Below are 26,425 nucleotides of genomic sequence, written 5' to 3' on the forward strand. Positions count from 1 at the left end.
TGCGAGGGCTTTCTCTAGTTGTGGCAAGCGGGGGCCACTCTTCATCGCGGTGCGCGGGCCTCTCACTATCGCGGCCTCTCTTGTTGCGGAGCACAGGCTCCAAACGCGCAGGCTCAGTAATTGTGGCTCACGGGCCCAGTTGCTCTGCGGCATGTGGGATCTTCCCAGATCAGGGCTCGAACCCATGTCCCCTGCATTGGCAGGCAGATTCTCAACCACTGTGCCACCAGGGAAGCCCAGGGTGTGTGCTTTATACATTCTGTTCCCTTCCAGCACTCAGCACTTGGTAGATGCTCATCATACAGTTCTTGACTTACTGACATATATTTCAGAAGAACCTGTAGGGACATGGGCCTGTGTGTGTCCAGGCCTGCTCTTCAGTGCCCTGGGCCTTACTCCCTAGGAGAATAGGGCCTGGTTGGAGGGTAGGATGCACGCCCTGGAATAACCTGGAACAACACAGAACAGGTTGGAGCAGGTACCAGCCAAGGGTTGAGTTGGACCCTTCCATCCATGTCTACTCCACACCTAGCATTGCCAGTGCAGTTTCCCAATCCACGCAAGGGGCTGCATTTGGAACATCGCTGAGGTCTTGCCCTGGCAAAGGCTTCAAGTCCACAGGACGGCGTGGGGCAGAGCAGTCTTCCACTGAAGCATGGAGCCAGGAATGTCTACCCCGATCAGGTGCCACTGGTGTGGGAGAGCTCTGCTCCGTCCACAGTGTGTGCAAGAGGGAAGAGTGGAGTGAATGGCTAAGGAAGGCATGCCCCTTAGGGCTTCCCTAGGCTTTTCCTGCCTAGGAAGCCCTTCCCTAAGCCAGCAGGCACCCAGGCCCTTGCACCAGACGATGTTAACCAGCTGGCAGGCTGCCCCAGGCTGAAGAGTGCCCAGAGCCCTGGCTTGGTGGTACCATGTCACCCAGGTCAGTGAGTCCCAGACTAGGCTGGGACAGCCTGTGCAGCTGTGTCCAGAGACAGGAATGGCTGAAAAGTCAGGGGACATCTCCCTTCCCTGTTCCAGCCAGAAGCCCTGGGTTGAGCTGCTCAGGGCAGGGGTGAAGGAGGTGGGAGGGACACCTAATGAGCTGTGTCCAGCTGCTCTTCCCCCAGCACCAGTACTATTCCGGGAGGCTTGTTACCGAGTCCAAGCTCATGCTGCTCACTGCACGACAGGCCAATACATCAAGAGACACGTTGTTGGGGAAAGGGATAGTGACTTTATTCAGAAAGCCAGCAAACCGAGAAGGTGGTGGACCAGTGTCCCGAAGAACCATCTCACCCAAGTTAGAATTCAGGCTTCTTTTATACTAAAAGGGGAGGGGTGTAAAGTCCTGGTTCAGGTCAGCCTCCCGAAGGGATGTGTTCATTTCTTCCTTTCTGCAGCCATTCACAGGTGGGCCTGGTCAGGATGTTTCCTGTGAGCTAAACATACGCATTGTAGCTTAATGCTCATTACCTGGGAGGCAGGGTTCCCAGCGATGGGCCATTATGTATCATTTAAGCTTCTAGGCAACATCCCTTTAGTGATGAACTTGCAATAAAATACAAAGGTCCTTCCCTATTAGAGGCTCACTATTGGTCCTCTACCCCTTCCTCTCGTATGTTCGGGTGCACACGCACACACACACGCACACACACACGGTGGGCACATGATCTGAGCCCAGCCATTCTCTCCTGGAGAATGTGAAATTGGGAGGGAAGGGACAGCCCCCTCTGTGGCCTGGATTGCAAAGATGTATCTGAGGCCAGGCCCCAGCTCCACTGAGGCATCTGGGAGGACAAGGCCAGCCCCCCGAGGCCAGGACTCAGATGAAGCCACTGAGAGCTAGAGGCCAGGCTCCCAGCTGCCTCCTTAGATCCTATGAGCATATCTTGTCTTCTAAATCTTTTGTGCTTAAGTTAGTGAAAGTTCGGTTCTGAAGGAGCCTCAGATGAACACAAATTGCTTCTCCAGGAAGCAGGAGGGCCAGTTTTGCCCCTCTCCTGCCACCTAATGGACATGGAGCATTGGTTGAGGGCAAATCCCAGCTCTGCCTTATCAGGCAGACTATTTAACGTCTGTGCCTCGGTTTCCTCATCTGTAAAATGGGGATAATAAAACACCTGTTTCATGAGGTTGTTGTGAAGATTACATGAATCAATAACCTAGTAAACCCTAAATAAGGCTCAGGTGAAGGCATGAGGCAGCCTCATGAAATGGAGCTTCATTTATCCACAATGGTGAGATTTGGGCCACCACGGGCCCATGTACGCTCAGGCTGTCCTATAGACAGTGTTCCTTAGCAAGACAAATACTCAAGCCAATGCACTGTACCTTAACTTGCTGCCTTGCTTCAGGCCTTACCTTCTCTTGCCAGGACTGCTGCTACAAGCTCATGCAAAACTTATCCGGCACATGTGTTTTGACCACCTGTTGCTAGGATCGGGGAGGAGTGTTAGAAGGATGGGAAGCACAGAAGAGGAGGACCTGAGGAGCTGAGCTTAGGGAAACAGGCGTGGACAGTGTCTTGAGCACCAGGAATGAGGAAGCACTGGGCCTCAGCAAAGTCACAGAGGGGCACCTGCCCCTCCCAGACTTTGGGCCCTCTCTGAGCAAGTGGTGTCTAAGCTTAGGAAAATTTAGGAGTTAGCCAGGTGAAGAAGGAGGAAACTGTTCCCAGACAGAAGGAATACCGTGAAGTTTGTCCATGACTGGTCTTCCTCACTCGGGTCTCCTCTCTGCCTGGCGCCCTTCCCACCAGCTCTCTCAGAGCCAGAAGCCTCTTTCAGAAAGGAAACTTGATATTGTCACTCCACCGTTTAAAACCTATCAGTGGGGCTTCTGGAAATAAAATTCTAACTCCTTGGCTCTCTTTTCCCTGTCCACGAGGTGAACCTCCTCTCTCAGATGGCTCACTCCTCCAGGAGCCCTGCCTGACCCTGCCAGAGCGCCTATTATCAACCACACCAGGACGCGAATGGACGTGAGAACAATTTGTATTCAACGAGCTAGAAATTAGAACAATTTGAAACAGATTTTTTAAAGTAAGTACTTTGCAAAAGCGTAAGAGCTAAAACAAGGCATGAAAACCGTAAGGCAGGAAAGCGCCCATCCATTCCACTGCAGTCTCCCCGCAGCACCCCGGGGGTTGGTGGCTGCACGGCCCCGCTCACTCCCGACACTGGGGGCTGTGGGGCGGCCGCTCCTCTGCATCCTGAGCACTGTGATGGGCACACAGCGGGCGCCCCATCCACCGAGGCAGTCAGTACCGGCCTAGCAGCCCCTGCAGGCCACGCTGCGCGGGGATCCTCTCAGCCGCAGGCCCAGACTTAGCACACGGCCAAACGAACGGAGGTAGGAACACCGCGCAGAACCCGCGGCCCTTCGGCGCGCAGGCTCGGAAACTGACTGGGAGACCTCGCCCCCGGTCGCCGCTGGCCAATCAGCGCAGGCCGCTAGATCCGTGCCCGCCCCAGGCCACGCCCGCAGCCAATGAGAGAGGCCCGAGAGGCCGGCCGCCGAGCCCAGCCCCGGCTGGCGCACTCTGCTGTTCGCCTGTCAGGCTCCAAATAAAGTTCTTCGGGGCTTTGAATTTTTTTTTTAAAGCGCCCTCTGCAGTCTCGGCCGCAGCGGGCGAGAGCGGCCGAGTCCCCGCCTCGCCACTTCCGGTCTCGCCGCCCGGAGCCGGTGCGGCTGTGAGGGGCTGCGTTTCGCCGCCGCCGGCCGGCCGGGCATGGTGTTGGGCGCCGGGCCCGCCTCGCCTGTCTCGGGGTGCCCAGGTGAGGAGCGCGGGGCCCTGCGGCGGGCGAGGGGCTGCCACTGGCTGGAGGGTGGCTCGGCTCCCGCGGCGCCGCTGCACCCGGCGGGCGGGCCGGAGGGCGGGCGGCGCCGGGGCCGCCACAGGCCGTGCGGGTCCTCACGGCTGGGCGTCGGGGGCCGGAAGGCGGGCGGACGCTGCGGGGCGTGGGCCGGGGGACGCGGGGCTGGGTCCGGGGCGCTGGCCGCGGCCGGGCTCCAGGGGCAGCGCGCCCCGAGCCCGGACCTGTGCCGGGCACACACACGGCCTCGCTCGCGCCCGCCGTCGCGGGGGAGCTGCGAGCCGCATTGTCCGGGAGGAAACGCAGCGCCGCGTGGGCCCAAGGTCACCGGCCCGACGTGGCCGGAGGCAGCGGGACTCGGACTCAGGCAGCCGGACTCCTGATCGTCTGGGAATCGGGCTAGGCCAGGGGGCCGCTGAGGGTGCGGAGGATCCCGGCTGCCGCCTCGCCAACTTGCCTGCGGCTTCCCCACAACCGGGGGCGACCACGGCTGGTTTGGAGGGTCTTCCCGGGGCAGAGGAGCGGGGAGGACATCTTGGACCAATCCGTACGGCCAAGTCTGGTGTGTAATCTTGGGTGTGGCCCTTCCCTCCCCGGGTCTCAGTTCCCTCATCCGTCCCACGAGGGGATCGGGTCCGCCCCTCTGCCTTCCCTCCAGCGCCGGAGTGGGGTCAGGATGGACTGGAGTAGCCGGAGAAGGCTTCTTGGAGGAGAGGTAGGAATCTGGGTAGTCATCTGTTATCCTAAGGAAGCAGCAGGATTAGGTGGTGAAGGGAGGGAGGGCATTCCAGACCTGGATGTCAGAGTGAGCAGAAGCTTCCAGAAATGAGCGGGGTGTTGTTGAGGAACAAGGAGGAGGCCCACCTACCTTGTGCAGAGGATTCCTGGCTGCGTAAGGGGATGAAGGCAGGGGGAGGGCACGGGTGGGGGAGATGTTCAAAGACAGAAATCATCACCAGGCTGAGGGGTGCAGGACTGGACATACCTGCTGCTCAGGTAGCAGGCAGTGCAGGAGGAGGCAGGTTTACTGCTCAAATAAAAGGGTTGGGCTCCAAAGGTCATCAGTCAGCCAGCCACGGAGCCAGGTGGGAGGTTCCTTGGGCCCTGGCATTCTAAAGGAGAAGGGTGGGGTGTGGACTCTTCTGTGTCCTGATCTGGGCCTCTTTGGCTGGAGAAGTTGGTTGTCCCCTAGTGACCTGCAGTTCCATCTTTTACACTTAGATTGGGACTTGTCCAGGGCAGGAAGAATTGTAAATGAGGAGTTCCTCACCCCGTGAGCTGACTGGCCCCTGCACGGGTGACGGGGCCTGATTTTGCCGCTACAGGCAGGAACACTGAGTCAGTGCTGCTCGATGACGAGCCTAGTAAATACGGCCCATCAGAATCTTCTTTGAACAGCCTGCAAGCAAGTCCCACCCAGAGGAAGAACTTAAACGGGCCAATTACAACTTGTGGAATTTAGAGACTGAGGGTGCTGTTACCGAAAATGCTGCCGTAGTCAAAGTGTAATTTGCAGTAAAGGGGAAGTTTAGTTTTAAATCAGGTCTTCAAGGGGTGAAGCATACTGAAGAAAGAAAAGAGAATTCTGAAGCAAACTGCAGGTGTTCAGCTAACCTGACAGCTTGAATAATTATTTTCGTTCAGATCTCTTTGTATAGAGTTAAAGTAACAGCTATGAAGCATTCCCTAATTAGGCCTTTGGTTTATCCCTAAAGTGGTGCGTGAACGTGATACAGATGATGGAGAAATAGATGGTCATTATATACTTAGATTTCTTAGAACGTTAGGAAACTAAGTTTTGTCTTCTACGGAGAACAGAGCACCAGCGTTTTCTTTTATGTCTTGCGGAGTCAGTGTCCAGTGTATTTTATTAAGGGCCACAGACTTGTTGAAGATTGAAAACCAGGAATCTGATCTAAGTGGAACGGAGTATGGGGCGTACTCTGCCCACAGAGAGGAATTCGGTGCGGGGTAGGGGTGTGAGAGAATTGAGCAGTCCTTAGACTGCAGCCACACGGAAGAGTGTCTTGGTGTGAGCCTTTCTTTGTATGCGTGAGTCTTGCCAGGAGCCTCTGAGCAGCCCCTTCAGGGCAGGTCTGCAGGGAGCCGGGTGCGACCAGTCATGCGCCCTAGGGCTCCCCTTTCTGCTGGGCTCTGTATTATGACTTTCCTAGGGTACCGCCTACAGAGCTCTCTTTACACACGCTGTGCTTTTATTGCTTGACGTGCTTGTATTACCACGGTCAGCTAGAGGATAGAAGCCAAGTGGACTTCGTGATAGACGCGTGTCTTGGCCCACCACAGGCGACCCCGTCGATGTGATGAGGCTGATGTGTTCAGGTGTGGGTGCCTGGCATTGGGCTTGCTGGGGGGGCAGACACTGCTTTGGGATCCAGATCTGCTTGAGGGATTACTGGCAGGATCGTTCGGGGGCCGCTGAGCAGGGGGGGCTGGCTCTAGGTGGGGCTGCTGTGTCTGGCAGCTTGTGGGCTGGAGCCTCCACAGGAGCTCCCGACTCCACCCCACCCGCCCCCTGCCCTCCCTTGTGAGGGGACTTCGTAAACTGAGCCATTAGTCCCCCGCCCTGGGTGAAGCTGGGAAGATGTGTGTCCCTCGGTGATGGTCCTCCCCGTAGGTCCACCTGAGGAGACAGCATGGTAGGGTGGGAATAAAGAAACTAGCGATGGTTTGGTTTCACATTGTTTTTCAATTTTATCGAGGTATAACTGAAGTACACTAAACTGTACATACTTAAAGTATGCAATTTGATCAGTCTTGATGTACGTATATACCCCTGAAACCATCACCACATTCAAGATAAAAACATTCCCATCATCTACACGAGGGAAACTAGTGTTCCGTGGTGACCTCTTCTAGCAGCTGAGTGGCCTCAGACAACCCAGTTCCTGGGCCCTGGTTGTCCCAGAGTCCACATCCATAAAATAGAGTGGGAGTCAGGGGAGAAGTCCATCCCAGATTTGAAATTCTAGGAGCTTGTGAGCGCTTATGTGTAATAGAACTATCTCTTGGAGCATTTAGACCAGTGACTCTTTTTTTAAAAATTTTATTTATTTATTTGTTTGTTTGTTTATTTATTTAGGCTGCATTGGGTCTTCATTGCTGCGCGTGGGATGGATTTCTCTAGTTGCGAGCAGGGGCTACTCTTCACTGTGGTGCGCGGGCTTCTCATTGCGGTGGCTTCTCGTTGCAGAGCACGGGCTCTAGGTGCGCGGGCTTCAGTAGTTGTGGCTCATGGGCTCTAGAGCGCAGGTTCAGTATCTGTAGTGCATGGGCTTAGTTGCTCTGCGGCATGTGGGATCTTCCCGGACCAGGGCTCGAACCCGTGTCCCCTGCATTGGCAGGTGGATTCTTAACCACTGGGCCACCAGGGAAGTCCCTAGACCAGTGACTCTTAAAGGGATTAGGTGTGTGTGTGTTTGTGCGTAGGTACAGTTCAGAAGATCATATTCAATATGTTGTTTTCATGGTACAAATAATGGAAAATTAAATCTTACAGTCTTTGTGGGGTGGGGGAATACACAGAAGATGGTGTGAAAAGCTATGTGAGGGACCTGGGTTAAAATGGTTAAAAATACTGATGGGGGGAGAGTTATTCTTATAGTTTGGCTTTCAAGATCTTGGCTTCAGCCCCTGGCTGGCAGTGCGGAGGCTGCACGATGCCTGGAGTTTACTGTAAAAGAAGTGAACCAGCGGGAGTTCGTCAGCGCTCTGGCAGCCTTCCTCAGAAAGTCCGGAAGCTGAAAGTCCCTGAATGGGTGGACACCGTCAAGCTGGCCAAGCATAAAGAGCTCGCTCCCTACGATGAGAACTGGTTCTACACACAAGCTGCTTCCACAGCACGGCACCTGTACCTCCAGGGCGGCGCTGGGGTTGGTTCCATGACCAGGATTTATGGAGGGCGTCAGAAGTGGTATCATGCCCAGCCGCTTCAGCAGAGGCTCCAAGAGCGTGGCCCATTGGGTCTTCCAAGCCCTGGAGGGGCTGAAAATGGTGGAAAAGGACCAACATGGGGGCTGCAAACTAACACCTCAGGGATAGAGATATCTGGACAGAATCGCTGGACAGGTGGCAGCTGCCAAGAAGAAGCATCAGAACAAATGATGCTGGGTTAATAAATTGCCTCATTCGTAAAAACAAAAAAACAAGCAAAAAAACAAGATCTTGGCTTCAAACTAAAAGTTCTGTGCTTAGGTCATGTTTTTCATCTGGAAGTTTTAGATCATTTTCTTTTGAAAATGATCAGAGTGGTATTGAAAGGAAATCACATTAAAGCAACAAAGGAAATTATGAAAATATTGAGCTGGTGACCAATTTTTGTCCTCAATCAAAAGAAGTTCCAGGGCTTCCCTGGTGGCGCAGTGGTTGAGAATCTGCCTGCCAATACAGGGCACACAGGTTCGAGCCCTGGTCTGGGAAGATCCCACATGCCGCGGAGCACCTAAGCCCGTGCGCCACAACTACTGAGCCTGCGCTCTAGAGCCCGCGAGCCACAACTACTGAGCCCACGTGCCACAACTACTGAAGCCCGCGCACCACAGTGAAGAGTAGCCCCCTCTCGCCGCAACTGGAGAAAGCCCACATGCAGCAACGAAGACCCAACAGCCAAAAATAAAAATAAATAAAATTTAAAAATTAAAGAAAAAAAAAAAGTTCCAGAATTTCTCTCCAACTGGTAAAGCAAGCAAGAAGAGTTAGGAGGCCTGTCAGATGAATGGTGGTTTATATTAGAAACAGAAGGCAGATTCTAGAGGACAGTTCTGTTTGTAAACGTTGCTGACATCTTTAGTCCTTTCTCCGAAGCAGTCAGGTGCATCACCTATTTTTGGTCTTTATTATCCTTCCCAGTGAGCTGTCAGTGAGGGAACCTGAAACATAGGTGGGTTGGAAGTAGCCAAGTGAAAAGAATCTAGTTTGGGGCATTAATTATAACTTAATTATGTTGCTGTTGCCTAACAATGTAAATACAATACAACATAAATGTGAAGATGCTTATTAAGGTTCTAGCCACACCTTTATTAAAGGAAGGAGGAAAGAAAGCATTGCGGTGCTCCCTCCTCACCAGAGGTGGATGGACACTCTCTTAAGTCTGTGATGGGCCAGGCTCTGGGTCCACACCCTCAGGTGCATGGTCCACACAGCAGGGATGGGCAGACTTACCAGTGGGCAGTGGTGGGCCTATGTGAGGCCCGTCAGCGGAGGTTGCCCTAGACCATGAGCGCCCAGGAGCATTGCCACTGCTACATCCCGGGGCCTGGCGCCCAGTGAGTGTTAAATGCTTGGCTCTCCCTTGTTAAATTTTCATTCATACTTTAAAACATTAGATTTAGAGAGGCATAGAGATTATCCATGAAGGAATGCAGTGTTATTAATGTATCTTACATGCCAGACTTTTCTATAACTAAATTATGGAGGAAATATTAAAAACCACCTTACATCATTGTCTTCAGCGTCCAGTCACTGTCTTAACCTGCTGTTGGCCTTTCAGGATAAAGGTAGCAGTGATGCTGACGTTGGCAAGCAAACTGAAGCGGGATGACGGTCTCAAAGGGTCCCGGGCGTCAGCCACAGCCTCCGACTCCACTCGGCGGGTTTCTGTGAGAGACAGGCTGCTTGTCAAAGGTAATGACCCTCCATGGGAGCTGTTTTGCTATCCCATAACAAAATGAAGTCTGGCTGGAGGCTCTTCCGGGATACGAAGCAGCCTGTTGCTGAATAGAAGTACCTGTTTGAAAATATTTTGAAATATAATTGCTGTCACATACAACCGAAGAACTTTGTACTGTGCACACACTATGGGAATGCTGATGGCAAGAAAACGGTATTAAAACTGGTGTGTCTTATACACTTGGGATATTCTGTGTAGGGGCTGCCAGAACGCTAGGAGAAGGAGTAAGGTACTAGAAACCAGCAGACTGATGACTCTGGTCTCAGTGCTGTCATTATCCGGCTGGTGTGTGTGTGTGAGGTGGGTGGGGAGTTGGGGCGGTTCTTCCGTTCTGGACTCCTCAGCACCAGAGTGTCTGACCTGTAAAGGGAGAGAGTGGAGTTCGGTAATGTCTTAGGATCCTTCTCTCTTTTATTTATTCACAGCCTGAGGACAGCCTTGTGCAAAATTGGTTCTTGTCCCAGAACTAATAACAGGGTGTCCTAGAGCGGTAGTCTTTGGAGAAGGGTTACGTGATGTGTGTGTGTGACTGCGAGTGTTTGTGTGGAACTTTGGCATGTATTCAATGAACAGATTTACAGCTATTGAGTGCAAAGGCAGTTTCCTAGGGTCATGAGGACTACGAAAGATCAAACAGTTTCTGCCTTGAAGGAGCCCTCTTTACTTAATGACACGTGTTTACATTTTTTAAGTATAAGGAGCTAGGAAGCACAGAGGGTTAAGTGATTTGTTAGAACTGTCTGTTTTCACGTTGTGTTAGGTGGACACGGTGGGGGTGGCTGGCATCTGCACGTCCAGGAACAGATCTGATGGTGGGAGACCTAGCGTTTATGAACGCCCCGTGTTGGGCCTTCTCAGGAGCAAAGCACGGCTGAGTTTGGGAAGGGGTGGGACCAGGAGGCGCCGGGTTCAGGGAGACGTCAGTGGTGTACTCTTCCCTGCTCTCCCTCTGCCCCTGGATCGTGGCTGAGCTCTGGCTTTCCCAGCCTGATGGGTGATAGGTTAAAGATGGAGTCAGAATCGCTTTTGACATTTTGGCAAAATACCTTCTGTGTCAGGGAGAGCGTTAGACTGTATTTAGTTTGTTACAACACAGGAAGGTTTACTCTGTGAGGTCTGGGGCTGTGGCCTGGGCTGCAGCCCCTCACTTGGGTGGCCTGATAGGACTTGAGTCTCTTTCCTGGATGCTGGCTCAAGGGTTCCACCTGCAGAGGAAGCCAGGAGCCAGGCAAGCCAGGGAAGGGGTTTGATGCGTGAGTCAGGTCCTTCGAGGGGAGGGTGTTCTCATGCCAGGGAGTTGCGGTGAGGAAGGGCAGGTGGGAAGCCGGCAAGTAGACGGTGCCGTCCTCTTTCCCGTCTCCTCGTCACGGTTGACGGCAGCACTTGTCTGCTGAGCACTTGGGGCCAGGCCCTCTGTTGGGTACTTCATAGGGACAATTCTTGTTTGACTTTTGCTAAGCCTTGCCAGGTGGGTGGTTCATTTTACAGCTCAAGAACTGAGACTCAGAGGTTCAAAAACTTGCCCAGGTCGCAGCTTTATTGCAGCAAGACAGCCAGACCCACATTTTGGGGTAGGGCAGGCACTTGGGGAACAGACCCAGCAAGCAGAAACTGAGGGAGCAGAACAGAAGTGTGAGTCCACAGAAAGGAGAATTCAGGGAGGCCCAGGGGCTCCACCACACCTCCTCCTGCTCAAGGATTCCCCGAGAGCTCTCAAGTGACTCGAGGCCCTGACGCGGCCCCGGGGAGCCCACTGAGGCCCATAAACTGGACTCTGCCCCAGCTCCTAGGACAGGGGATGTCTTTGGCTGGGTTTACAGGACCCAGCTGAGGTCCTTTGATTTTGTGAGGCTTATCAAGGAGAGGTGCAGAACCTCCTCGAGAGGCCACCTGTTTGCATTCTCTCAGAGACACTGGGGATTATTAGGTTTCTGGGCCCAGAGCACTCGCAGTTGACGGGGGTTTGTGCAGCAAGGCTCAGTGTAACACGCCCCTCACGTGGCCTGCTCTCTCCATCTGCCTCGGGGGTGGCCAGGCCAGTGTGGGCCGGGCTGACGGAGTGGTGAGTAGTTTGGGCTCACGGTGGAGGGTAGGTGGAGAGGAAGGGTGGGCCTGACCTGAGAGGGGAAGCTGTAACAAGAGTGTAATAGTGTAATAAGGAACGCTCTGATGGCTGGTGATTGTTTGGTCCGCACCTAGAGCGCTCCTTCAGCATGTGGCAGCAGCCTTCATTCTGGGGATTTCTGGTGGTCAGGTGGAGCCAGGCGGAGTCCGTGGCTGTCGTGGACCTGGGAGGCACTTGTGAGAGTCCCTTCTAGCTGAAACTCCCCTTGGGGACTTTGAGAAAAGTCAGTTGTCCGAGTTCAGTGAGATTGCTACAGTCAGGACTGTCATCTAGGGCTGTGGCTTTGGCTTTGGCTCATGTGAGAATGTTACTCATGAGGATCAGTCAGTAGTAGAACAGTGTATTAATGTGTCTTGGGGACTCAGTGCCACGGGCTGGGTTCCCGGGAGTGGGGAATTTGGCGTGCGGTGTAGTTATTAAAGGGGATCCTTGGGACTGATACCTGTGGAGGCTGGTGAAGGAAGCAGGAGCAGGCTGAGGGAGAGGGGGAGCTCTGACGAAGGCCCCATGACAGCCCCTGCTCCAGAGCAAGCGTGGCCCTTCAGAGCTGTCCCCAGTCAGGTGAGATGGTCAGGCCTGCCTGCTCTGCTCGACCAGTCGTCAGGTGGGTCTAGCCTGAGGTGGGGCTCTGGGCAGCCCACACAGTCCCTGGAAGGGTTGAGAGCTGAAGGCCATCTGCTGCGAGCCCTCACTGAGAGGGCATCTGGGCCATGCGTCCATCGCCCAGAGGAAAGACCACAGACACTTAGAGGCAAAAATATGTTTTTAGCTGGTCCACTGCCATGCTTGATTGACCATACATGGTGGAGATCTGGCTTGGTGTGGATGGCTGTAAGGTTAACGTGGGAGATCGGAGGTTGACAGGGACACTTGTCCCTAGTGGTGAGGGCCAGTGGTAGCTGCAAAGCTGAAGCTCCTGTTCTTTTTCTTGGGATAGTGGGCCCAGTTCTGCAGGTGACAGGTGGAGTCAGCTGTTCCTGGAATACTGTGGCCTGCCTCGGAGCAGCTGGCCAGCGTGAGGCTCTACCACACTGGAACCTTGGCCATACCAGCTTTTCATTTGCACCCCTGGGGTCGTTCTCAAGGACATCCTCCAGGCTGGAACTGGAGAGATGCTTGCAGCAGCAGTCCCTGGAGGGTGTAGAACAATCAGGTGTTTCTGGGCGAGGACTGAGGGCTGCTGTCTGCCCTGAATCCCGGGAGTTGGGGACACTGGGGAGAGAGAGTTTCAGGTCTGCGCATTTCCTTTTGGCCCCAGCTCGGGTCTGGGCCTCTCTGGGAGCCATCACCAGTGCTTGCAGCCACAGGGCAGGTGGCACTGCTTTTCTGGTGGACCTTGTGGTTCCGCCGAGTCCATCAATTTCTGAGTCTGATGATGCTCCCCACCTTCCAAGAAAGCCTCTGGGCAGGATGACCTGCTTTCCTGTCTGTCCGAAGCTTGGCACTTCTCGTATAATGGGAGCGTGATTGTGTGTCTCCCTGTCCTTTGACTTGTTCACGTGACACAGATTTTAGTGCCTGGGGTGTACCAGCCTCCTGTTAGTGGCCCCTGAAGACCTCAAGGGGCTCCAGGCAGGCTGGCAGGAAGCTTTTGCTAAATGTGGAGATTTGGTATTGAGCTGACTGAGTTCAGGGCCAGGTCTGGAGTAGGGAATGAATCTACAGCCATTGTCCCATCAACCCCTGCGCTCCATGTGGCTCCTGGTGTCCTCTTGTTTCTGCGGCTGTGGCGGCTCTCCACACTCTGAGCCTACTCTGCAGAGCAGAGAGGCCTGGCTGCCCACCTGCGTGGGCTTCCCAGCATCCAAGGTGCAGGTGTCTCCACGAGGTGCCACATGGGGCCTCCTTTGGGTGAGCGCTTCTGTGTCCACATGAGCGGTCTGGTCATGTGGTATAGGAACGGCTCCGGTTCAGGGCGCTTCCTGGAAGAGTGGGCGAAAGAGAACCATTTATTGTTCTCCAGAGCTGCTCTCTCCATGCCAGGCCCTGCCCAGGACTCTGGAGGTGGGCTCAGGGTTGGCTTGTCATGTTGGCAGGGTATTCAGAGCATTTAGCAGCGTTTGAAGCTGTGGCTGTGTGTTACAATATGTGTTTTAAAAACGAGGGCAGTGGCCCAAAGAGGAGGAGTCCTGCTAACGTGGAGTAAGGCAGCTGGCCCAAGGCTAACCTTTAAATGCTTTGCTGCAGGGTTAAACACCAGTGAAACTGCCCAGGGAATTTGGCGGCCCTGAGGTGTGCCGGATAGCCCAGGAATGGGGGTTGGCAGGGAGGATCTGTAGAAGACAGATGAGGGCTCACGTCAGCTTTGTCTGCTCATGTTGAAAGTGGGTGATACGAGGCCTTGGGGCTCCATTCCCAGAGACTGCTACGGGGGCTGTGCTGGTTTTCGGGGTTACATCTTAGCTCCCCCAGAGTGTGGAGGGAGGGGGCTGTGAGTACTCTGGGCCTGCACTCTGCAGTCTGCTGCTAGAAGGCCCTTGGACTGAGTGGAAGGGCTGATGTGGGGCTTGGTGGGGTTCTTGGGCAGTAGCCATGCCATCTCTGGGGATAGGATGATGCCATGGGGACAAGTGTCTCCCCCATAAGGGCACTGTGCATGGATGCTGGCGGTGCAGAAGAGGTGCTCAAGGCATAAAGACAGATAGGAGGCTAAGAGATAAAGTTCTAGTTCAAGAAATTGAAGAGGTAGTGGTTCAGGTGGAAAGAGGTAATCAAGTCTCAGGGGACATAGCTGCCAGCTCTACCTGGGTCAAAGGGCACAGCTGCCCTGCCTGGTGTTACCTGATGGGGCTCGGAGCTGGCTCTTACTAAGAACCATCTGCATCTATGATTGGCCTTTGTCTTAGTCAACTCGGGCTACCATAATAAAATACCACAGACTGGGGGCCTTAACCAATACACATTTAATTCTCATGGTTCTGGAGGCTGGGAAGTCCAAGATCAAGGCATCGGCAGATTCAGTTCCTGGTGAGGGCCCTCTTCCTGGCTTGTAAGCACCTGGTGTCTTTTCCCATGAGGGCACGAATCTCGTCATGAGGGCCCCACCCTCCTGACCTCATTTGACCCTAATTACCTCCCAAAGGCCCCAGCTCATACCATCACATGGTGGGTGGGGGTTTAGGGCTTCAGCATAGGAACTTGGGCGGGAGACACTGTTCAGTCCACAGCACCTTTGGAATGCCTCAGTCCCCAACTGTCTGAGGAGAAAGGCTCCTCATGTCTCAGGATTTTCACACTGAGAGTACTGCCACCCTGCTGGCAAGTGTGCTTGTTTGTCGAGCGTTTCCTGAGCACTCCAGGTGTGCCAAGCTCAGGCCCAGGCACTGGGGTCCCAGGGCTGGGTCAGAATCTACAGCCCCTGCCACGAAAAAGGCACAGGTTCAAGTGGCAGGCGGTGCAGAAACAACTAGAGCACTGTGTTGTGGGCAACCTACAGCAGAAGCGGGTGAGTACGTGCTGTGTGGGGGCTATTGTGGTAATGGGGTGGATTTAGTAATCTGATATTTCTGGGCAGTCATGCTTCAAGTGGGCTCTGTGGTTTGATCTGTAGTTAGAAAGGAAAAGCGTCTAATTTCTCAGAAGGAAGTTGTGCAGCCACTTAATTGTGCAAGGTGCCAGGTGCCTCCCCGGAGGCTGGGCCGGTGAGCCGGAGAGGTGCTAGCATCTTTGGAACAGGCGAGACTTTAGCAGTTTAAAAATATCTGAACTTCTTGTTACCTTCCAGGTGGGGGTAGTGTCCTTTGGGCAGTGAGGTTATACAGGGAAGGACTGCTGCTTTGCCAAGAGGCCTCTTGAGCATGTGAAGCAAATCACTGGTTTCTTTGGTCATAGTCTACCTGTAGGTGGATTCTGAGGTTATTACTATCGATGTTAATGAATTATTATTTCCCATCATTTGAATTATTATTTCCATCAAACTACTTGTCATTTGTGACAACTTCTTGAGAGGAACGCTGCGTTGTAGTTCGTTTATCTTCTATACTGGGCTGGACTAAAATGCCAGGCATCTTTAATGAAATCCTTCTGCCTCCAAGGTCATATTCCTTGCCCACACTGGTTCTTGGACCAGAAGTCTGCAGAGGCCCTGACTGTGGTGGGGGTCATCACTGGACTAGGTCTGAGGGCTCTCCTCTTTGGAGTTTAATTCTAGACCACAATGTGAAATTATTAAATCCGTCTGTGTAAATTAGCTGTGTGTGAATAGTTTAGCTTGGCAAAGTAGCCTACAGCAGTTCCTATACCTGGAGGAATAGAACATTCAGAGGCCTAGGCCCCAGCTAGGACTTTTGGTGTAATTGGTCTGGATAGGGTGGGGTGGCAGGGTTTGCTCAGCAGGTGCTAGGTTGTGGGGATGGATACACAGCTCCAAAGTTTACTAAAAATCATTGAATTATACACTTAAAGTTGGTCTACTTTATACTATGTAAATTGTACCTCACCAAAGCTGTTAAAAAAAAACAAAAAAAAAACCCCAAAATTCCCCAGATGATTGTGTGCAGCCAGGGCGGAGAATCCCTGTCCTACAGTGAGGCGTCCTCTGGCCTAGAGCCTCTCATCCCCACACTAGGTCCCTGTAATGCAGGATCCGGTTCTGTTGCTCGGTCATCACGACGCCCTGGTCAGTGCATCCCTGCCCTCCTGTGTCCGGGCCTCACCTCTTGCCTGTTCCTTGGCAGTAGACTGTCTTCTCAAATTTTTCACTTCTGTCATGTGGCCCCATTTCAAATCCTCTGGGCATGTTTTCTATTTCACTGGGTTTTTGTAAAACTGAATGACCAGAGTTCTAACGACAGGAGTCAGGATAGGCACGCCAGAGAAAACCGGGTTCCGGTGGCCAGCGTCAGTCTCTCAAAAGAAGGGGCCTCAAGAAGAGTTTCTTGTGAATTCTTATCAACAAAAAGTTAAGTAATAGTACAATAAATACGTAAATAGTTTTCGCCTTAAAACCATCTAGATTTAATTATATGGATAACATTTATTTAAAAGTGATTAATATGCATGACTCATTTGATAAAAGGTGTGCTTTTTTGATAAAATGAGTGCCCTGTGTGGGCTGTTGGAGCAGAGCCTGGCTCGGACCCCTTCCTGGTCAGAGGGCCGGGGTGGGTGGCCTCAGAGTGTTTCTTTACCCTGTGCCCTGCTAGAGTGAAAGGCGAAACTAAAGGTCACCACGGTCGTTATGATGCTAGTGAACCTTTCATAGGGCCTTCATCATTTGTTTTAAGTGCATATATTCTAGTATATACCATAGCACAAGACTGCCAAGACTGCAGTCCTTATCTCCTCCCTCCTCTGCCTCACCTCACTTTTCTGGATGCCCATCCCAAATGCCTGGAACCCAGCGCTAATACATTTAGTGCGCCACCCGTCTCTACCCAGATTCTCAACTAGCTGATGTCAGAGGCCTGTGCCTTTCCTAAACCCTTAGCCTCAAAATAGCCATCTGCCGGTCTCCCCACTAACGCACTCAGCTTTGCAAACATTGTGGCCTCTCCCTTCCCACCCATTCCCCCCTCCCCACCCCCGCTCTGCACTTGAAGGAGTCATTTACTTCTTAGTGTTTTGTAGACTGGTTTCTTCTTTCCACTTACCTTCCTGTTGTTTTGAATGATCCACATCCCATGGCCTTGCCTCAGGCCTCATTCCCCTGGACCAGTCTGTCCTCTCTACTGAATGATTCCTGCTTTTCCTCCTGTCTCTCATCGGTGACTCTCCCTGCTCCTGTCCTCTGCTTTCTGCCAAAGTTCTTTCTTCTCACCAGTCTCTCCCCTTTGTTGGTCTCATGATGTCAGGTGGCATCACTCTGCAGGGGCTCCCCAGCCCCGGCCCTGGTCGCGCACCCAGACTTCAACTCCCCCACCCGCCCCGCTCAGCTTCCCCAGCCCTCAAGCCTCGGTGCCGTCTCTGATGGACACACACACACACGCATGCACGCACGCACGCACGCACACACACACACACACACACACACACACATGGCAGAGCCTTCCGTCCTCTTTGCTGTCAGGCACGCTGGCTCTCCCCACCTCTGCTGAGTCCTCGCTGCCTCTCAGAGCACCCACCTCATGGGTCACCTGCCTGGCCTCCGCTTTGCCCTTTCTAAAGGTGTCCTCTTGAGGCAAAGCTTAGGAACTTTTGTTCAGAAATCTCCCTTGGCTCCCTGTTGCTGCAGAATAAAGTTGAGAATTCTGGGCCCTCCACCATCCTGGCCCTGGTTTTCCACCTTGTTTCCCATTGCGCTGGCCGCACTGCATACCGTCTGGTTTCTGTGCTTGTCTGCGTTCTATGCTGTTGCACATTGCTGACTTATCTCCTTGAAATACCCTTTCCCCCACCTCTGTGGGACTGAATTCTACTGGTTCTTTAAAGCCCAGCTTGATAAACCTCCTCCTTCCTTTAGTCTCTGCAGCTGGAGAGTCTCCAGAGCACGTTGTGTTATATGTCAGAGGCAGTGACGACTTGCCTGCCCGGTTTCTTCTGGGTGCTCCCCAGACTGCGGCTCGTTCATAGCAGGATTGGTGGGAGCTTGGCAGCTTTGTCCTGGCACAGGGGTGCTGGGCTTGAATGCTGAGTGCGTGACTGATAGAAGGGGTCCCAGAGGAGAGTGCTAGGGCTCAGGAATGTAGCTGTAAGGAGGAGGCTCCTCTGGGTATCAGCTTGCCCGCGGACGGAAGGGCAACACGCGGGCCCAGCAGGAGGGAGCGCGTTCTCTCTCACTGGAGAAGTTCTAGCGCATACTGGGCACGCCCTCACGGGAAGACAAATCCGCAGAAACTGGAAGAGGCAGGGATATAAATATAAATCAGATTTTGAGGGCAGTAGTTCCACTACGTGGGGGAACAAGATTTTCAAAAACGCTTTAGTGACTGTTTACCTATAGATAATTTCTGTGTTAATTTTGAGTAATTTTCATTCATGCTGAAGTAAAATTTCAAGGGCCCTTGACTGCACTTGTTGGCATCCTGCAAGTCACTTTGTGTATTTGAAAGCAACTTCATGGCTTAAAGTCTAAACTTTAGACCAAGTGTAGATTTCTGTTAATTCAGGGTTTTTTTTGTTTGTTTTTTTTCTTCATTGTTCTGGAGGGAATTGCCAGTTTAGAGCTGGTGATTTTATGTGGAGCAATTGACTAATATTAACAATAATCTCTTTGTTTCTACAGAGGTTGCAGAACTTGAAGCTAATTTACCTTGTAAGTATAGCATCCCCAAACATTAAATGCTGTAAAATAATTGCATGGAGAAGCTTGTTTTAGGTTTTGATAACTTTGCATAGCAAAAAGCCCGTTTTATATATATGTTAGGAATAAACAGGATTTTTTTTCGAGGCTCTGATAAGAAGGAGAATGTAGCACGGCAGTACTTCCTCTCCTTACTGTTGCAGAGGTGCGTTTGGTTAGGGTTTGTTCCTCTTACACAGCATTCTGTCCCACGTCCTCTTTTAGTGAAAAGGCATATAAATCAATGATGGACAGTCCTATTTTTGTTAGTGACAGTACCATGTTTTTGGCCCAAAAAGTGCTTATTTGTAATTTATCATTGTGCCCAAGGTAGGACAGCTGTGCTGCCTTGATGTCTCCAGGTCGCCTCACCTTGCTAGGTCCTTCTTGCCCGAGCACACAGGGACTGACTGCGGGCCTCACTCGTGAGCAGGCTCGCTTACCAGCCAGTTAACTCCTGTGATACGTGTCAGTGTTTCTTTTTTCCCCTATCATTGATGCCTTCCCAAGCCATTATATTTTTTAAGACCATCAAAGTCTGAAAGCTTCGACCATTTTAGTATTTTTTGAAATTAGAACTTTTTATCATTATACTTGGTTAAGGCTGAATATATTTATCAATATGAGTGAACTATGTTATACGTGGGTCTCCTAGTCTGGGCGAATGCTCGAGAGAGTTTGATACGGAGGCCATCTGACACAGGGTGAGAGAGGGCCCATCCCAACCTCCACCTAAAGTTGGAAAGATAATTGTGGGGTGCAACCCTTAAGTGGTTGTGTAATCAGTGTGTAACGGTAAGTTCATATTGTTCCTTGAAAAATTATTTTTAATACATAGTATTTATATATGAGGATAGCGGGTTGTGCTGTAAAATATATTTTAGTGTAAGTCAAAAATGTCTTAAAAGTCACTGGATTGCTTGACTTCAAAGTTTTCTTCTAGTCAGAACTAGAAGGAAATATCTTGGATTTCTATTAAAAGGTTATCTTTCCACCTACTAAAGTATTTACAAATGATTTGCTTTAAAACGTTCCAGGAAAACAAACAAATAACTGTGTGTGGGTAGCACAGACAAAGCAAGATTGGTAAAGTACTGAAGCTGGGTGATGGGGTCATTATACTGTTCTCCCTCTTTTTTTCTATTCTTTTCAGATTATAAAGTAATCTAATAAAATCCAATTAAAAAGGAAAATGAAGTGATCCTTCTATTTTCCACCCCCATCATATCTTCCCACTGGCCCTCCATCTTGAATATATATACACACGCAGACATTTAATCAAAGACCATAAAAAACTTCCAGCTTACACCCAGTTTATTTTGTCCTTGTATGTGAATCTTACAGAGATTGTTGGTTTGTAACCAACATAGTTTAGCTTTATCTAAATGTTTGGTTTAAAAACAATAAAACTATAATTGGCTTTCAAACGAGGACTTTAACTAAAAACCTTAGGTTTGAAAAAGGCATGCCCCATCTTCCTTGCCCTTATAGCTAAGATGTGAGATTTTAAAAACTACATGCTATATGCTTCCTTTCTCTTCTTCTCCCTGCCTATTCTCTCAAAGTGGGGGGACATATAAATCAGTTTATACAAGTAAGCCAGGCTTTCCAAAAGTATCCAACTCACTAAAGGGGAAACAAGAAACCACCAAAGAATAGATCTTTACTATCTGATTAATAATCTTCCTAAAATATTAAGGCAAACAAAATAACTTGTCATATAGCAGTGCTGCTTAGAAATGATTCAGAACTAGTTTGGAGGTCTGTTCATGCAAGTTTGTAGACGTTTCTCTGTTTGCAAAAAGTAGAAGACATCTCTTTCAGATGGACAGAGATACTGTGAGAGCCTTAGCCTGTGCTTGCAGAGAGGAAAAGCTTAGTTCTGAAGTTTTAATAAAGCTGCTGCATTGAACTGGAACAAGAAGCTGACTTTTAACCTTTTGTTGTCATTGTTAGAACTTAAGACTTCCTTTTAACTTTGAGATGTTTGGTTCTTTTTAGAAGTTTTATTGTTATTTTTAATCCATCTCGCTAATTTCTTTATTCTTGGTGGGCCAGTCTATATTAGAGGGATTGATTTCTACATCTGTACTTTTATTAAAACAAACAAAGGAGAATACTAGACATTAAAAACAAATGAATGCTGCCAACTTTAACTAACCAATGAAACATTTCCTAACCCCTTGTCATATGTTTTTGTTACATATATTGCACTAGAAAAATGGTGTTTATCTTTCCAAGTTAAGATTAGGAAAAACGAATGCCATTTAAATTATTCCACAGTTCAAATGTGTGGTTTGGGTGAAAGCCTTGAACTCTTTGGCCCCTGGTTTCTTTATTTTGAAAACAAGGAAAATGACAGTGTAATCTCTGAGACCCTTTCCTGTTCTTCTAGATGGAGTTACCTTTCACTCTGCAATGATTTTTCTGAGGGATTAGTCAAAAAACAAAACCCCACCAACAGTTCTGCATTGTTTTTATGTGTCATCTCTGGCATGTTCATGAAGTAATGAAATGAGGCATGAACTAGTTTTTAATTTGGGAACTAAACTTCCTTCTGTTGATAACCTGTGTGGTCTTGGGCTGGTCACTGAACCTCTGTGGACCTTCATGTCATCTCTCACAATTGATGATGTTGGATTAGATGGTCTCTAAGGCTGTTTCCAAGGCTAAATTTGAATTGTCCTATTTTTGATGAAAATTCATACCATGTAAAACTAGGCAAATATTTTTAGCAGGACTTGTAAGAAATAGCAGACGACCCAAGGAATCTGGCATAATATTTTCCAGGTTTATAAAATACAGACAATTTCTATGTATATTCCCTCCACATTCCTTCAGTATTTATCCCTTGGGTATTTACCCCTCTTCTGCATCGCTTGTCTGAAGGAGGCAGATGTAGGATGTCATGCGCTGTCTGCACCTCTGCAGTAGCTCTTCTCCAGTGGGAACTGCTCGGGTCTCCTGATGCAGACCGTTCTGGTGCAGTGCGCATGCGCTCAGCGTGTTGCCGTCATGCTCCGCCGCAGCAGAGCATCCGGTCACCAGCAAACCGAGGTGAATTATCGGTCGGGTTGTGAAGACATTAAAAAAAAAAGAAAACAGAAAAGCCGTGGTCTGGGTGTGAGCTACCTTAGCTGGCACAGTTGCTTTTAACTTCTCTTTGCTGTGGTGGGTACAGATGACTGTGGTGCTGGGTGAACAGACCCGAAGTTTGGCCTGGGCTCTTTTTCTGGTTTTTCTATGTTTAGTTAGCCTTTACCCACATACATTAATCTCCTTGAGGTATGGTTTCTTCTTTTCAAAGTAAAGTAGCATCATTCTTGAAATTAATGGAAAGATCTCTATTTTTAGGGACCATTTAAAGGGTGAAAGATAGCATCCCAATTTGGAATTAACTAATAAAAAACTGTAAGGAGGAAAACGCATAACAAATATCACTGGTTTGCAACTTTAGCACATTGGCATAATGATTATCAAACAAACAGGGGAAATATACCAGTTTAGTCTATAGACTCCTCAGCACCCTTAAACTTTCCCACGTGTTTGAAAGTTAGCCTCAACGTAAGGACTGCTGCTGTCAGACCTTCGTGACGGCCTGTTTCTTTTGCAGGTACGTGCAAAGTGTATTTTCCTGATCCAAACAAGCTTCATTGCTTTCAGCTAACTGTCACCCCAGGTAATATTCTTACATGTGTAAGTATTAAAGTGATTTTCAAACAGCAAATTCCAAAGGCTTTCGAAATCTATAATATTTGGTTTGATTTGTCCTCCAACTTTTTGAAAGTTATGACGGTAATGACCATTCCATATGAAGACGAGATACATGGTGTGGTCCAGTAAAGCATAGGGAAGTGCTCTGAGGCATGTGGCGTGTACCCAGTAACTGGGTGCAGACGTTAACGCCCCCGGCGAATGACAACGAAGGCTGCTGGTGTGGGGTGGAGAGTATGAGCTCTGAGGTCATAACTGGATTCAGATCCTGCTCTGCCATATAGCAGCAGTGTGGCCATGGTTAAACTGCATCATAACCTCTCAGCTGCAGCCTACCCAGCTGCAAAGTGGGGATCAAATAGAACCTATCTCATGGGACCCGTTGCAAGGATTAAATAGATAATGGGTGTGAAGCACTTCAGCCCCGGCTGTTACAGGCACCAGGAAGCAAGCAGATTACCAGCTGTCCTTGTTAGCACTGATAAGTGTCCAAGCTCCAAGTGCTCTGAGCTGGTGGATATTTGTCCTTGGTCACCCTGCGCAGCTAGAGGGAGGGCTTGGGTTTTTCCTCGTTACAGTGCAGCTCCGGGAGTTGCGCGTTCCAACAGTGCAGCCCTCTGGCGTTTACGTTGACGGTGGGTGTCATGGCCAGTGGAGCTGCTGTAGGCTGGGTGGTGAAGGAAGAAAGCAGGACATAGGGAATCAACAAGAGGGGAAGCAGTGTTGTGGAGGAGGTGGAGGGTGTTATTTTATTTGGGGGAGGGAAAGGGAGTGAGAAACTGAGAATAATGAGTCACTAGCTAATTTAATTAAAAAGTGAAAGAATGCAGAATTTCAGTAGGTGATAATGAACCCACAAATAAGCCCTGGCATTGTCTCCCTGCAGGTAGGATGGTTTTTTCCATGGAAGATGTTGTATTATAACAGGAGAAATCCCATTTTCAAAATGTGCTTGAAAACTAAATTCATTTAGTCTGTGTGGTGGTTCTACAAACGACTCTGGGGCGTATCCATAAATTCAGTCTGGTACCATTTCCATTTCTAAGATGAGTGAGCACTAGGGTAGAGACACTAACATCAGAACACCGTTGTCAGAAACGGGCGTTCCACACGCCTGACCTCGAGAGAGGACTGAAGCTCAGGACTTCGTGAAGTGATGGAGGTTGTAACCATTCTTTGGCCACCTTCATAGACACATTGCAAGTTCTGCCCTTTTTAGTGAGGGACACTGAGCACACTCTGTTTCCAGGTGACCAAAGGTCACCATTATGAACGTCAGTTACTATTACTGTTAAGCAGTGCAAGGTATTTTCAGAAATTGTGGTGATTAAGATCGGTTCTCTGTTTACTAAGCAGTCTCACACTTGTGTGTTTGTAGTAAAAATATTTTCTTCTCTCTGCCTTTTTAGGGCATTTGTGAGAGCTTTGTGATTCTCAGCTATTCAGAGACCTTGTTTGCTTTTGCCAGGCTTATTACTGTCTTACATGAATGAGTTTGTGTCGAGTCCAGCCAACCTCTGGATAAGTCTTTTTTTTTTTTTTTTAACTGAATTTTTTTTACTAAATTACATGGATGTTCTTATTGAGATTATGTCTATGACACCATCTTTGATGTTATTATTCTGGAAACTGCAGCACGATTGTTTGTTACAGTTTTTGTGTTCACTATTGCATCAGGTAAAAAAGGAATTTGTGTTTTGGTGCCTGTAACTGCTTAGTACTTGAGCATTTATATTTGTGGAGGTGCACACATGGAGCTTTGTGTGGCGTGCTCTTTAGGTGCTGTGTGTGCGCCCGTATTTTGTGGTGTCAGTGACTCAGAAAGCTGCTGTGGCTCTTGTCCTGTGTTATTAAGTGAAGCGTGGCAGAGATCTGCCAACCCTGAAAACTTGCCCAATATCCTGGTTTTTTAAAAAAACTTTTTGGAGTCATGCTCTTCTTAGTTATTAAAGAAAAACTATAGAGATAGGTCTAAGTAGTAAAGTTTTAACAGTATATAGAGCAGATGGTGTTGAAACTGGCTCATTTGCAGCCAGTAATACTGGGGCTGAGTCTGAAAACTCAATAATATAGAAGATCTAGATATTTAGGTGGTCAGGGTGGAAGAATTGCATCTGCACTTGAAGCTCAAAGCTCTTCTTTATCTGGCTCCTGGCAAGATAGTTCCTGTTCGTACTTGGTAACATTTTTATAGTTCTGTTTGTTTTTGGAATGTCCCTCATGCTTGGGAATAAATGTACTCTTCAGAGAAAAGATGGAAATGTAATTTGGTGATAGAGGAAAAGAAAAGAAATGAACTTAGAAGAAAAAAATCTCCACATCAACTCACAAAACAAGAAACAATACTAGAAAGTAAAATGAAACAAAACAAAGCAAAAATCTAAAGACTGGCTGAAATACCACCAGAGTCTTCTGTGAAGTTAGAGGGATGGTTTGAAAACCTGGACCAGGTCAGAGTTGCCCAGTTGACCTGTGAAGGTCCCCTCAGCCTGCCCACACTGTGACATGGTGGCTTGTAGGCAGAGGGGACCATGGACCTTTTTTTTTTAATTTTAGTTTTTACTTTTTAAATAAATTTTGCTGAGGTATAAAATTACAAACAATTAAATGTACTAACTTGAACTGTAGAGCTTACTAAGTTTTGCAAAATGGATACACATCCCTGTGTAACCACAATCCCAGTAAACATATTTCCAGCATTCCCAAAGTTCCCTTCTTCCTCTTTGCAGTCAATTCCTCGCTCCCTGCTACCCACCCAAAATTGCTTTCTGATTTCTCTTACCATAAATTAGTTTTGTCAGTTCTTGAATTTCATATAAGTGGAATCATATTGTGTATTCTTATTCTCTGGCTTCTTTCATGTAACATGTTTTTAAATTCATATGTATTGTTTTGGGTAGCAGTATTTGTTGTATGAATATGACGTAATTATTTATTTTCCTATTGATGGGCATTTGAATTCTTTCCAGCTTTTGGTGATGATGAGTAAGACTGCTCTTAGCATTCTCATACCATCCAAAGTTGTTTGGAGTATTTTCTTATTAGTCTACTGATGTCTGTGGGATCTGTACTGATGTCCCTGTTTTTATTCCTGATGTTGGTTTATTTGGATCTTCTCTTTTTTTCCTTGATCATGTTAGCTTGAGGTTTATCCAGTTGATCTTTTACAAAGAGCAAGCTTTTGTTTTTCTCAGTTGTTTATCCATTTTATTGGTTTCTGCTCTTTTCTTTATTATTTCCTTCCTTATACCTTGGGTTTAATTTGCTTTTCTTTTTCTACCTTCCTAAGGTGGAAACTTAGATTGATTTAAAAAAAATTTGTTAAGCAATGTTGATTGAGGTATAAGTTACATTATTTTAGTCAGCATAATGCTCTTGAGTTTCATCTATGTGGTATTTTGTATCTTTTTATTGATGGGCCGTATTCTATTGTATGGGTGTATTCCAGTTTATTTATAACAGGTTATTGATGAACCTTTGTGTTATTTCCACTTTTGGGCCATTGTGAATAAAGCTGCTGTAAACCTTTGTGGGCAGGTCTTCGTTTGCCAATGTTTTTTATTTCTCCTGGCAGTGCAATTACTAGGTCATGTGATAAGAATAAGTTTAACTGCATAAAACACTGCCATGCTGTTTTCCAAAATGAAAGTACTATTTTGCATTCCTGCTAGCAATGAATGAGAATTCCAGTTACCTTACATTCTTGCCAATAGCTAGTATTATCAGTCTTTTCAGTTTCAGCCATTCTGTTAGGTATGTGTCTCATTGTGACTTTAATTTACATTTCCCTAGTGACTAAAGATGTTACGCATCATTTCCCAAGCTTGTTTACTCTCTGTATATCTCCTTTGTTCAAGTGTCTATTCAAATATTTTACCCATTTA

At 48.9% G+C, this 26,425-nt stretch overlaps 1 protein-coding gene across 5 annotated transcripts in view; it reads left to right on the forward strand.

Moving 5' to 3' along the window:
• Positions 1–3,599: 3,599 nt before the first annotated feature.
• Positions 3,600–26,425, forward strand: part of UBE2F (ubiquitin conjugating enzyme E2 F (putative)) — a 50,939-nt gene continuing 28,113 nt past the window's right edge. The window contains exons 1-4 of one of the 5 annotated variants that reach the window (XM_057551203.1): positions 3,603–3,758; positions 9,304–9,437; positions 18,771–18,800; positions 22,441–22,506. In XM_057551203.1, the coding sequence (XP_057407186.1) occupies positions 9,320–9,437; positions 18,771–18,800; positions 22,441–22,506 (214 nt within the window). In that variant the 5' untranslated portion in view covers positions 3,603–3,758; positions 9,304–9,319. Of the gene's footprint in view, positions 3,759–3,991; positions 4,360–4,383; positions 4,513–9,303; positions 9,438–18,770; positions 18,801–22,440; positions 22,507–26,425 lie in introns of those variants that run through there. The other 4 variants (XM_057551204.1, XM_007184806.3, XM_057551205.1 and 1 more) reach the window with 4 other exon arrangements.

The sequence above is a fragment of the Balaenoptera acutorostrata genome, chromosome 8 (assembly GCF_949987535.1).
Source record: "Balaenoptera acutorostrata chromosome 8, mBalAcu1.1, whole genome shotgun sequence".
Classification (NCBI taxonomy): domain Eukaryota; kingdom Metazoa; phylum Chordata; class Mammalia; order Artiodactyla; family Balaenopteridae; genus Balaenoptera; species Balaenoptera acutorostrata.